The sequence below is a fragment of the Ornithorhynchus anatinus genome, chromosome 10 (genome assembly GCF_004115215.2).
Source record: "Ornithorhynchus anatinus isolate Pmale09 chromosome 10, mOrnAna1.pri.v4, whole genome shotgun sequence".
Taxonomy (NCBI): domain Eukaryota; kingdom Metazoa; phylum Chordata; class Mammalia; order Monotremata; family Ornithorhynchidae; genus Ornithorhynchus; species Ornithorhynchus anatinus.
Window position 1 is genome coordinate 57,438,059 of NC_041737.1, and position 12,941 is coordinate 57,450,999.

The following is a 12,941-nucleotide window of genomic DNA, read 5'->3' on the forward strand; positions in this document are numbered from 1 at the left end:
CTGCCGGATCCAGCTCCGGGGGAGAGGGAGGGGAGGGGCGGGGGGAGGTGCGCCTGGTTCTCCAGCCCCCGCCCCGCCAAAGGCACAAATGCATTTTCATTCCTTGGAGAGGAGGTTGCAAGACTCCCCCGACCCCAGGGGTGGCAAACGGGGTTCGGGGGAAAAGGTGGAGGGAGACCGGGGGGGGGGGGGAGGGGGGTGGCGTGGTGTCACACAGCCGGAAGGGGGAGGGTCTCAGCTCAGAAAATTCCTAGACCCAATGTGGAACGCTACGGCCAAGCGGGAGTCGGGGGGTGGGGGGATGGAGGCAGAATCAGAGCGGGTTCCCTGGAAGGCAATCCCAAGAGGTCATCGCATCCATTCCCCCGCCCCCAGGCAGACGGCCCTAAATAAAAATGACCGGGGACGGGGAGTGGAGGCAGGAGCAGGGGAGGGGTTTGGCGGCTGGCGGGGAGTAGGGGTGGGCTCGGGGGGTCCCTTCGGGGTCCCCACCACCCACTCCCACCCCCCCAAACCGTTGGGGTAGCCCTCGCCGCCGGCCCTGTCTGGGGCTGGGGGGCGTCATTCAAAGGTGAAGGGATCTTGGGTGCTGAAGAAGAAATGGCTGTCCATGTGTTCCTCCAAAGTCTCCTTGTCTCCGACCGCATCGGCGGGGAATCGTTCCTTACACACCGGACACTCTCGCCACGGGGGCGACGGGGGACCCCCGCTGTAGCCGCTGGGGAGGGGCAGAGAGGAGGGCAGGGAGGTCAGGAGAACCCCGCCTTCCGGTCCCTAGCTCGCCCCCTCCGCCCTTCCTCAATCCTGGCCCGGTCTCTGCCAGAGGGAGGGAGGAGGATAGGGGGAGGCAGTGGGAGAAGGAGGGACAGGGTCTACCCCGGAACCCGGGAGGCCTCGGCCGATCTACCGGCCCAGAGTCCCGGAGCCCCGGCCCGGCCCCCGTCTCTCTCCCCCTCCCACGCCACTCTCCTCTCCAGTCTCCGTCTGCAACCTAATGAGGCTGACAGTGACAGAGGCAGCATCTTTCATCATCTCTCCTCCAGCCCCGGGGCCAGCCGCTCCAGTTCCCCAGCTAGCTCCGCCCCCACCCTGTCCCTTAGAAGGGGGGGAGGGCCAGGAGGGAGGTGGAGGGGGTTGGGAGAGAGGCAGAGAAACCTGGGGTCACCCCCTGCTTCAGCCCCACCCCCACCAGGGCGGCAGGAGGTAAGGCCAAGGGGCCCGGAGGGGCTGCCCGGACATTTGGTCCTGTCCCCTTCCTCAGTTTCCCTCCTCTCGGGCACGTACCTGGTGGCGGGGGAGGAGGGGGAGGGGGACGGGAGGGGAGAGAGGGGGTGCAGGGCGCTGTGGGCTCCGCGGAAGATGGTGCTAGAAGGATACAGAGGCGGGTTATGGGGAGGAGGGGCGTGGGTCGGGGGTCCGTCCGGGGCTCCTCCACCCACCATCCTGCCGCCCGGCCACCCGTCCGTCGTCCTCCCCTCCGACTCACGTGGCCATGTCGTAGAAGACAGAGCCCAACTCGGGCAGCAAAAGGCTAGCCTCCTCGCCCCCGCTCTGCACGGCGGCCATCAGAACGGCCTTCTCGTCCTCCGCCTCCTGGCAGGGGCAGTGCGGGCACGGGGGAGGTGAGGGCGGGGGGGCAGAGGGGGCAGAGGCACAGGGGGAGCAGGGGAAGGGAGAGGAGAGAGTCAGAGGATGGGGGGGAAGGGGGGACATAGGGTGAAGGGTTGGGAGAGAAGCACGAGAGGAAGCAGGGGAAGGGAAAGGGAAGGGGGACAAGGGGATAGAGGAGAGGGGGACGGGGAAAGATGGGGAGAGGCCCGAGGGGTGCAACGGGGAGGGCAGAGGGAGAAGCTTGCCCGTTTGCCCTCCTCCCGGGCTGACCGCTCGCCCCCGGTCCCCCCGAGGGTGAGGAGAGACCGGCCTGGCCCGTGGCATCAGGCAGCCCCCCCGACCGTGAGGTAGGGACCGGCGGTTAAGGTAGGGAGGGGACGGCAAGGCCCGACGGGACTCCTCTCTCCTCCGCTCACCGAGTCGGAGCTGCTGGCCTCTGACGCCCCCTTGATCTGGGCCGCGATGGGGGCCGGCTGGCTGATGACCACTCGGGGGGTGGGCTCCCGGGCACCGGGGGGCGTGGGGGCCTGGTCGCCTCGGTCACACAGCCCGTAGGGGCTCAGCTGGGCCGGGAGTCGCATGTCCTCTGGCGACTCGTCCTCTTCCGAATCCGTGAGGGCTGAGTCCGGACAGCCTGGGGGAGGTGAGGGTCGGACGTGGGGGGTGGAGGGGGTGAGTGTTAGCGGGATGGGGGCGGGGCCTCAGAGGAAAGGGGTGGGGCCATGGGAAAGGGGCCGGGAAAATTCCAGGAGGAGGCGGAGTTCAACCCCGAGAGGGGCTCAGTCTGGTTCAGCTACAAGGGGGTACACTGAGGCAGAGGAGAGGCTTGGGAAAGGAGGGTGGGGGAGGGGAACCGTGTGTAGGAAGTCAGGGGCCCGCCCCGGTGGACAGACCCAGCTCGGCCGCGACCTCCTCGTCCTCGGGGCCCGCCACCTCGCTCCACTTTTCGTCGGCCACCTTCTCCAGGCGGGCCTCCAGCTTGCGCACGTAATCCAGCAGCTCCTGCGACGCAAGGGGCGGCGGGATCGGGCCCGGGGTGGGGGGCGGGGGTGGTTGGGAGGTGGGGGTCACGCCCTCGACCTCCCCACCCGCCCCATTCTGCTGTAGAGCTAGAACCTTGGACACCTTGTTTCCCTCCCCCCCATCCCACGGAATGGGCGCGGGCACACACACAGACCCGCACGTCCGACTCCCCCTCCCCCCAACCTGCTTCTCCTCTTGCAGCTGCTCCTTCTCTTTCTGGAACACTCTCAAAGCTGACCGCAGCTCCTTCAGCTCCCTCCTGGTCTCCGACAGCTGGACCTGACGGGCGGGAGGGGGTGGGGTTACACCTAGAACCCGGGGTCCGGAATCAGAAACCAGGAGGGAACCCGACCCGGAAGCCCACGGTGGAGGACGGGGACCCACAAGGCTCCTCACCCAGGGGACCGACTCTGGAACCCAGAGCCTAGAACCGCCCCCAACCCAGGGTGCAGGGAGAGAGAGATCGATCCCCGTCTGCCTCACCGCCGACCTCTCGCCCACATTCTGCCTCTGGCCTGGCACGCCCTCCCTCCTCCTATCCAACCATGTCTCTCCCCCGCTTCAAAGCCTGATTGAAGGCACGCCTCCTCCAAGAGGCCTTCCTCGACTAAGCCCTCCTTTCCTCTCCTCCCTCTCCCTTCTGCGTCGTGTCGTCGCCCTGACTCGCTCCTTTTATTCGTCCTCCCTCCCAGCCCCACGGCACTGACGTTCACACCCGGGATTTATTTCTATTCATGACCGTCTCCCCTTGCGGACTATAAACTCACTGTGGGTAGGGAATGGGTCTGTTATATACACAGTAAGCGCTCAATAAATACAACTGACTGAGAGGAGACTCCTCCCTCTCCCCATTCCGGGCATCGGCCCCCTAAAGGAAACCTTGTGGGGTCCGCAGAGCCCGACGGGATCAGCCCCAGATGAGGAATATCTGTAATTTACTTATTTCTGTTAATGTCAGTCTCGTCCTCTAGACTGTAAGCTCCTTGTGGGCAGGGAATGTGTCTACTGTTATATCGTCCTCTCCCAAGCGCTTAGTACAGCGCTCCGCACACAGTAAGCGCTCAATACGAACGAGTGAATGACTGATGGGGATGGCTGGTCCCTGGGTGGGTAGCACCTCTAGGCTGTAAGCTCGTCGCGGGCAGGGAATGTTATTGTTATTGTATTCAATAATTACAATAATTACTGTATTCTACTGTATTCTCTATTGTTATTGTACTCTCCCAAGCGCTGAATAAAGTGCTCCGCATGCAGTAAGCGCTCAATAAATACGACTGAATGAATGAACTTCACCAAGCTGGAGTCTCTCTCCCGGGACAGCTCGGCCTTGAGGCCCTGCCGCTGGCTTCGCTCCTCCCTCAGACCCTTCTCCAGACGTAGCACCTCCGCGCTGAGCTTCAGGATTTTGTCCTTCTCGGCCTGGAGGAGAACGTTGAGGAGCGGGGAGGGCAACGGGGCACCACCGGCTGAGGGATCCTACCCCCACCTGCCCACCTACCCGCTCATTTCATTCCCCTGGCTCGCTGTGGTCCACCCTCAGGCCGGAACGGCGCATCCTGGGAAGGCGCCGGGGGGATTTTAAAGGGGCACGATGAGAAGGCACCGTGGAGAAAGCAGTGGGGCGGGAGGCGAAGGTGCCGGGGGGAGGAGTGGGGCGTGCTGGGAAGGTGCTCTGGGAGTCAGGAGTGGCGCATGTTGGGAAGATGCCATGGGAGAGAGGAGTGGGGCAGGCTGGAAAAGTCCCATGGGGGAGAGGAGTGGGGCACAATGGGAAGACGCCACTGGGGCGAGGAGTGGGGCGCGCTAGAAAGGTGCCGTGGGGTGCCATGGGGTAGAGGAGTAGGGCAGGCTGGAAAGGTGCCATGGTGGCTGGGAGTGAAACATGCTGGGAAGGTGCCATGGGGGAGAGGAGTGGGGCACGCTAGGAAGGTGCCACAAAAGAGAGGAGTGGAGCATGCCGGGGAGGTCCGCCATCCCTCCCTGGCTTTTCCACGGTGAAGGCGGGTGGGCCCCAGGACGCTCCACCTCAGACGCGGACCCGGCCCCACCAGGGCCCCCGGGGGCCCCCGACTACCTCGACGTTCTGCAGCAGGCTGGCCCGCTCCTTGTTCCACTGGCCTCTGTCCTCTTTCCAGCGCAGGGTGAGGTCGTCCAGCTTGATGTTGGTCTCGGCGGCCTCCAGCCGGCTGCGGTGCAGCTCCGAGATGGTGCGGTCTCGGGTGGCGGCCGCCCCGGCCAGCTCCTCGCCCAGGAGCGCCGCCTTCTGCTGGCTGGACGCCAGGAGGTCCTGGGTCCCTCGCAGCTGCTCCCTCAGCCCCTCCACCTGGGCCTGGGCAGGAGGGGAGGGGGCTGGAGTCCGGCTACGACCCTCCCCGGACCCTTCCCCGGGGGCCGCCCGGCCGCTCACCCACCATCCGCTGCTGGGCCTGGTCCAGCTGGTCACGCAGGCGGCCCACTTCCTCCCGCAGCCGCTGGGTCTGGGCGGCCGCGTGGCCCTCCCGGTCCTTGGCCTCGCGGAGCTGGGAATTCAGCTGTCGGTTCTCCAACTGCGACGCCCGCAGCTCCTCCTGGAACCGGGAGCCGGGGGCCCGGGGTCAGCCCCGGCTCTGGGGACGGGACCCAGGCGTTCCGGCTCCCGGCCCTGGGGATCCGCCCCCTGGCCCCGGCTGGGTTACGATAATGACGACGACGGTATTTGATGAGCGCCTGCTATATGCCAGGAGCTGTACTAAGCTCTGGGGTAGATACGAGTTAACCAGGTGGACAGGATCCATGTCCCACATGGGGCTCGTAGGACGAAGCCCCATTTTCCAGATGAGGGAACCGAGGCCCAGGGAAGGGAAGTGGCTTGTCCAAAGTCACGCGGGAGACAAGTTCTCCTCTCCCACACCCTTCTGTGTTGCCCTGATTCGCTCCCTTTGTTCTTCCCCTTGTCCCAACCCCTCGGCACTTACGTCCGTATCTGTCATTTACTTACTGATATTAATGCCTGTATTCCCCGCTCTAGACTGTAAGCTCCTCATGGGCAGGGAATGTGTCTATTGTTGTACTGTCCTCTCCCAAGTGCTTAGTACAGTGCTCTGCACACAGTAAGCGCTCAATAAATACGACTGAGTGAACGAAATGACCTGGTTAGAAGCCAGATCCTCTGACTCCCAGGGCTGGGCTCTTTCCATTAGGCCACGCTGTTCCTCTGGGTGATGGGGGTGGGGTGGGGGTCCCAGGTGTCCGGCTCACCTCGCTCTGCTCCCGGCCGGCCCGTTCCTCCTTCAGTTGCCCTTGCAGCCGCTCCTGCTCCCGCGTCAGTCCCTTCACGGTGCCCCTGACCCTGCGGGGGGGTGGGGAGGAGGGTCAGGAGACGGTGGGGGGAACAGGACCCAGGCAGCCGGGTTCCCAGGGTGATCTCGCACTCTGGACTTCCGGCTGAAGGTTCTGGGGTCTAACCCAGCCGGCACACTTCACTCCTCAAAGGCCAGACTTCTCACTGTCCCTCCATCTTCTCTATCCCGCCGCCGACCTCTCGCTCACGTCCTGCCTCCGGCCCGGAACGTCCTCCCTCTTCATATCCGACAGACAATGACTCTCTCCCCACTTCAAAGTCTTATCGAAGGCCCATCTCCTCCAAGAGGTCTTCCCTGACTGCGCCCTCCTTTCCTCTTCTCCCACTCCTTTCTGCGTCGCCCTGACTCGCTCCCTTTATTCATCCCCCCTCCAGCCCCCAAGCACTTAAGTCTGTATCTGTTATTTATTTCTATTAATGTCTGTCTCCCCCCACCCCCCAGGTCTGTAAGTTCGTTGTGGGCAGGAAATGTGTCTGTTTACTGTTCTCCTGTACTCTCTCAAGCACTTAGGACAGTGATCTGCAGACGGCAAACGCTCAGTAAATACGATCGACTGACTCCGTGTCTCTACACACACAGGCATGTGCGTGCGCGTATCCATGCCCGGTCTTCCGCATCAGACACGAGGCCCCTGGGGGCGGGGGGAGAGGGGAGGGGGCACTCACCTATCCAGCTCCACCTCTTTGGCGAGGACTTTTTCGTTGATGGCTTGGATGTCCCCCTCCAACTCCATGATCCGGCCCGCCTGTTCCCCCTGCCTCTTGCTCAGCACGGCCCGCTCCTCCACCAGTTCGCTGTGGGCACGGGACAGGGCCTGGGGGAGTCCCCGGGGGAAACTGAGGCACGGGGGACAGAGAAATGGCGAACAACTGGCGCAGGGGAGGGAACGGGTCGCAGGCCCTGGTGGCTCTCAGAGCATTTACAATCTTTTTTTTATGGTATTTGTTAAATGCTTACTATGTGCCAGGCACTGTACTAAGCGCTGGGGTAGAGGGAAGCTAATCAGGTTGCACACAGTCTGTGTCCCACGTGGGGCTCACAGTCTTAATCCCCAGTTTACAGGTGAGGGAACTGAGGCCCAGAGAAGTGAAGTGACTTGCCCGAGGTCACACAGCAGACACGTGGCAGAGCCGAGGTTAGAACCCAGGTCCTCCTGTCAGTCCAGAGCCCGTGCTCTATCCTCCCCGGCCCTCGGAAGAGGGGCCACGGCGTGGTGGGGAGGGGGCCTCTCACCTGGTGCTCGTCGGCCAGCCCGGCCTGCTCCCCCCGGGTGGCTTCCAGCTCCTCCTGCAGCTCCTGGACGCGGGCTCGCAGCCCCTCCACCTCCCCCTCCAGCCACAGCTTCAGCCGCATCAGGTCGTTCCGCTCCTGCTGGCTCTCGTCCAGCTGAGTCTGGGGCGGGGAGGGCGTCCGAGGTGAGCCGGGGAGACCCCCCCACTCCCCATCCCTCTCCCGGTCCTCCCGCCGGGCCCCCGCACCTGGAGGACGGCGGCCTTGGGCACCACGAGAAGCATGTCGCCTCCGCCGTCGGCCTCCTCCAGGGTGACCAGGTCGTCCATGGGCCGCGGCTCCCGGAACTGGAACGGGGGGCTCTGCCCGCACACCCGGCCCTGCCGGCTCACGTAGCGGAATTGGTACTGCTGCGTGCCCGGCTTGGGCAGGTAGCTGGCTGCGGAGACAGGCCACGGGGACACCTGGGACCACCTCCCGCACACAGCAATCTGTTCCCACGCCATCCCTGGGGCTGATGAATATTTATTGTTTCTATCAGTGTCTGTCTCTCCCCCTCAAGACTGTAGGCTTGCTGTGGGCAGGAAATGTGTCTATTTCCTCTCCCAAGAGCTTAGTACTGGGTTTTGCACACGGTGAGCGCTCAATAAATAGGGCCTCCCTACCCAAATCTCCATCTCCCCCAACCTCCCAAACTCCATCCCACCCATCACTTACCCTGGAACTGGACACTGGAGTGGACTGGGCCTCCTTCAACCGTATTCTCGGGGACCACGGACCAAACGAAGGTGTGGTAATCACGGACGGAGTTTGCTTCTACCTGTGGGGACGGGGGTTACCGTGGAGTGGGGTGGGTGGGGGGGCCCTGGGGGCATCGAGGGGGCCGACGACGGCTGTGGGGGGGAGGCTGGGACATCGCCGGGGAGGGACAGGTGTGGGCTGGTCTGTGTATTTTGACACTAACCGGCCTGGAAATCCCCAAAGCACCAATTAGCGTCTATTAACGTTTGAGTCAACAATGCAGGCACGCTTGGGAGTCAGGTTCCCGGCCCCCCGGCCCCAAATCTAGGTCTAGAAGTCTAGTAGTCCGATCCCCCTCCACCCGCTAGGGCCGGTCTCCCGATCCGGGACAGCCCCAGATGTCCTCCCTCAGGCCCACGGACGGCTCGGGCCTCTGCAACCGCTAGACCCCCATGGGCGCTGGGCTCACGGGGAGGGGCCGCCCGGAGCTGCGAGATAGAGGTGGGGAAACCGAGGGAGTACCTTGAAGATGCCGATCCAGTCGCTGGCGTTGGGGGCGGTGCCCGGGGGCAGGGTGTAGTGGCACTCGACCTTGGTGTTGGGGACGTAGGTCTGGGCGACGTTCAGAAACGTGACCCCTCCCCGGCCTCGCCTGGCCGTGGACTCCTCCATGCTGCCCGCTGCAGCCGATCGCTGACCTGTTGGGCAGAGGGGTCCCGCCTGTCACCGCCTGTGGCCCCTGCCCCTCCCGGCCCCACCCCCAACTCCTTTGCAGACCGGGTCTCCCAACCCCTCCCCTGGAATAATAATAATAATTGCGGTTTCTGTTAAGTGCTTACTATGTGCCCAGCACTGTTCAAAGTAATCGAGTCATACGTAGTCCCTGTCCCACACAGGGCTCAGTCTTAATCCCCATTTTAGGATGAGGTAACTGAGGCAAACAGAAGTGAAGTGTCTTGTCCAAGTCACCCAGCAGAAAAGCGGTGGAGCCGCGATTAGAACCCAGATCCTTCTGACTTCCAGGCCCGTGCTCTTTCCACTAGGCCACCCTGTTCCTGCCCCTTCCTTGGCCTTGGGAAAGTCGCTTTACTTCTCTATGCCTCAGTCACCTCACCTGGAAAACGGGGAATAAGACTGCGAGCCCCACATGGCTCGACTTGCCTGTATTCACTCCAGTGCTTAGTACAGTGCCTGGCACATAGAAAGTGCTTAACAAATACCATCATTATTATTATTATCATTATTATTAGTCTTTGCCCCTCCCACACAAGTGTCCTTGTCCTCCTCCAGCTCCCAAGCTCCCATCATGCTCCTACCCAATGTCTCCGGCTTTTCTTCTCTCCCATCTTCCACCCCCTCTCAGCTCCTCCTGGCTCTAGGCCTTACTTAATAATAATAATGATGGCATTTGTTAGGCGCTATGTGCCAAGCCCGTTCTAAGCGCTGGGATAGATACAGGGTTATCAGGTTGTCCCAGATGGGCTCACAGTCTTAATTCCCATTTGACAGGTGAGGCAACTGAGGCACAGAGAAGTGAGGTGACTTGGCCGAAGTGCGGAGCCGGGATTGGAACCCACGACCTCTGATAACCAAGCCCGAGTTCTTTTCACTAAACCGTGCCGCCTTCCTTCTCTCCTAACCAACCTGGGGGACCCAGGCAACCTCACTCCCGGCCTCCAATCCTCCCCAGAGCCCAGGGCTGACCCCCGTCACCACCCCTTCCCAACTTCCCGGCACTTAGATTCATCCCCCCCCTTAAAAAAAATCTAAATCTAAGATTTAGATTTAAAATCTGGGGGACAGAACCGGTCGTGAACAATGAAGGTGTCTCCGTTCCCTGGCCTGGGGCTGTGGACACCACCCACGGGCAGAGGCGGCTGGACACGCAGCTGTATCTGGGGAGCAGCAAGGAGCTGATAATCATCAGAGGGGAACAGCTCAGTCCCCAGGTGAATTCCTGGCCTGGAATGTTGGGGGCCCCACCCCAATCCTCCCTAGCGAGCAGGGAGCCCTCCTTCCTCTCTCCGCCTCACCCCACCACCACCCCGGCCGCCGGGAATACTGGGGGGGCCTGGCCTATATCCCAGACACAGAAAGGGGTTAGGAAGTATCCCCAGGCTGGAATCCTGTCATCCTGGGGAAAACGGTCGCTTGTGAAGGTGCCGGCTCTGGGGTGCAGCAGAGTGACCGATGGGATCAAGGGGTGAGGAGGGTGTTTGGAGAGCGGCGGGAGAGTTCAGAGGGGAGGGGGCAGGCAAAGAGTTACTGGAGGGCTGAGGGGGGTCTCATCCCCACCAGGCGTCTCTGAGGATGGGGGCTCTCTTAGCCCACCCTCCTGCCTAGAGCGGTGGTCCCCTCTCCTGGCTGATTCCCGGCCCGGTACTTTACAGGCCTGGTGGTTATTTGGGGGCTTTGTGGAAGGGGTGAGACGGGGGTGGACCAGGCAGGTGGTGGGATTCGGAAGCCGGGACCAGACGGGGAGACCCCCCCACCCACCGCCTCCCAGCCCAATCCCTCCCATCGGTCACCAGCAGGTTCTCGGTGGCCAATCAGACAGTGACACAAGCCTTGCGTGCCCAGGCCTCCAGGCCCACGACACACGGGGAAGGGGCCGGGCCGGGTGGCAAGCACAGAGGCCATCCTGGAGGTGGGGGGGGGGACTTGGTCTGGGGGATTTCCCCAAACCGAGGAGGGAGTCAACGGAGCCACAGGGACCTCCCCACCCCAAGCCATGAAAGGAAAAGGGGCTTCCTCCCCACCCTCCCTCCCCCACTCCTGTTGGGGCAGAGGTTCCCATGGGGGAGGGAGGAGGGGTCTTGCTCCCACGACCCGGGTGAGAGAGTCCCCTACAGCCCCCCTCCCCTAACTCAATTAAACCCCACAACAGCTGGGAACTTTTCCCAGGCTATGTGGCTCAGAGCAAAATGGTGCGATGCCCCTGGGGCAGGTGGCAGAATTTGGAAGCACCAGGGCAGGGGGACTGCTCCAAGGCGGCCCCTCCAAACTGGGGGACCCTCCCCAACTCTTCCAAGGGTGGGTGGGCATGGACCCCTTACCCACCCCCGTTTTTTGGGCAGGGGAGGGAAACTTGGCTTCCAACATACACAGTCGGCCTGTTTTTTGGCGAGCAAAGGGAAGGCCGATTTTGGAGATTAAAAATGGAGTGGGGGAACTCCAGTTTTCCCCCCCACCAAACTGCCCACCTTCCTTACTAGGTCTCTGACCAGATGGAGTCAGCTGGGGTCCAAGCAACTCAGAGATCCCCCCAATCCAGCACCCCCAAAAGTGATGCCCTCCCTCCAAAAAAGGGTGCATTCCAGGCCTGGGGAGCTAATCCTGAAAAGCCTCCCTCCAGACCCTCCTTCCAGGCCCAGCAGGGAGGAATCCCCCCGTCCCCACAAAATTAGGACAAAGTCTCTTACCCCACCGACGTATCAGATGTCCCCTCACCTTTCACCAATAACAAAAACACGACTGAGCTCGGGGGCGGAGGGAGGGGGCAGGAGGGAGGCCCCACGGCCCGCTGGGGTTTGTAGTCCTCAGGTCGGCCTCGCCCCATGAGACTCAGCCGGAGGAGGACTACGAGTCCCGGCATGCAACGCGGCACGGGGGGACGGCTCGGGCGGCCGCGGTGGCCCCTGGGAGTTGAAGTCGGCCGGCCGCCGCTTGCGAGGAGGGAACGTCGTCGGTGGACTACATTTCCCAGGGTGCTCGGCGGCCGAGGGCTGGGGCCGCCCGAGCTAATGGTGGCCGGGGCGGGGATTGCAACGTGCATTGTTTAGGACGGAGGAAGATGGGCCGGGATTCGAGTGGCGGGCGACGGGAGAGCCCCAGAAATCGCCTTGTCCGCCAAATCTGCCCTCCTCGGGCAATAGTCGGATAATAATAATAATGATGATGGCATTTGTTAAGCGCTTACTACGTGCAAAGCACTGTTCGAAGCGCTGGGGCGGATACAAGGTCATCAGGTTGTCCCACGTGGTCTCACAGTCGTAATCCCCATTTTACAGATGGGGAACTGAGGCCCAGAGAAGTGAAGTGACTTGCCCAAAGTCACACAGCTGACAAGTGGCTGAGCAGGGATTTGAACCCATGGCCTCTGAGGATCGGAGGGTCCGGGGGTGCCCTTTGACCCCTAGATTTGGAGGATCACAAAGCACACGTCTGCCAATCGTATTGATTGAGCATTTACTCTACGCAGAGCACTAAACTGAGAGCTTGGGAGAGGATGATGCAACAATAAACAGACCCGTTCCCTGCCCACAATGAGCTTACAGTCTAGAGGGGGAGACAGACATGCATAGAAATGAGAAGCAGCGTGGCCCAGTGGGGTTGGGAGTCAGAGGTCGTGGGTTCTAATCTCTGCCGCTTTTCAGCTGTGTGACTTTGGGCAAGTCACTTCACTTCTCTGTGCCTCAGTGACCTCATCTGTAAAAGGGTGATGAAGACTATGAGCCCCACATGGGACAACCTAATTACCTCGTATCTCCCCCAAAGCTTAGAACAGTGCTCGGCACATAGTAAGCACTTCACAAATACCAACATTATTATTATTATTACCCCAGCGCTTAGAATAGTGCTTGGCCCTTAGTAAGCACTTAGCAAATACCATCATTATTATAAATATAACTTGTGGGCTGACCCCCTGCCTCCCATCCCCAGGGAGAGGGTGTGCCGGGGATCCATAGGGCTCTGGGAGGGAAGGAGGAAGGGGGCCACAAGCGAAGGAACAGCAGGGAAAGGGATCCTGGTGTCCTGTTGCCCCACACCATCTCAGCAACCCCTTGATTTATCCACTCTGATCTCACACTACACCCCAGCTCGCACTTGTTCCCCTCCAAAACTAACCTACTCCCAGGGCCTTGTTCTTGACTCTGCTGCCTCAGATCCCTTGCTCGCACCCTCTCCCCTGGCTGGAATTCTTTCCCTTCAAAATACCACTGCTTTTTCCCAGGCTTCAAAGCCTTCCTTCAAAGCTCACTTTCAGGAAGCCTC

The 12,941-nt window shown here is 61.7% G+C and overlaps 1 protein-coding gene across 2 annotated transcripts; it reads right to left on the reverse strand.

Annotated features, from left to right (window-relative positions):
- Positions 1-5: 5 nt before the first annotated feature.
- CALCOCO1 (calcium binding and coiled-coil domain 1) lies at positions 6-11,446 on the reverse strand. 2 transcript variants are annotated; one of them, XM_029074006.2, is made up of 15 exons: positions 11,369-11,446; positions 8,469-8,644; positions 7,923-8,025; positions 7,454-7,644; positions 7,209-7,367; positions 6,641-6,789; positions 5,872-5,962; positions 5,046-5,201; positions 4,709-4,963; positions 3,928-4,053; positions 2,818-2,913; positions 2,505-2,613; positions 2,028-2,245; positions 1,487-1,593; positions 6-718 (listed from the first exon to the last, which is right to left on the reverse strand). In XM_029074006.2, exons 2-15 carry the CDS (start codon positions 8,616-8,618, stop codon positions 562-564), a joined length of 2,067 nt encoding a protein of 688 aa, XP_028929839.1. In that variant the 5' UTR covers positions 8,619-8,644; positions 11,369-11,446; the 3' UTR covers positions 6-561. The 2 variants fall into 2 exon arrangements, with proteins under 2 accessions (XP_028929839.1, XP_028929838.1); XM_029074005.2 differs by lacking the exon at positions 6-718 and adding an exon at positions 972-1,365.
- Positions 11,447-12,941: the final 1,495 nt, after the last annotated feature.

What these genes read in the sequence shown, in the direction of transcription:
- CALCOCO1 (XM_029074005.2), bottom strand. Translation starts at nt 8,618, where the DNA reads ATGGAGGAGTCCACGGCCAGGCGAGGCCGGGGAGGGGTCACGTTTCTG. An exon ending in CTCCAGTGTCCAGTTCCAGG is followed by an intron (nt 7,645 to 7,922) that starts GTAAGTGATGGG and finishes CTGTCTCCGCAG; the next exon opens with CCAGCTACCTGCCCAAGCCG. An exon ending in CCGGCCGGGAGCAGAGCGAG is followed by an intron (nt 5,202 to 5,871) that starts GTGAGCCGGACA and finishes TCCCGGTTCCAG; the next exon opens with GAGGAGCTGCGGGCGTCGCA.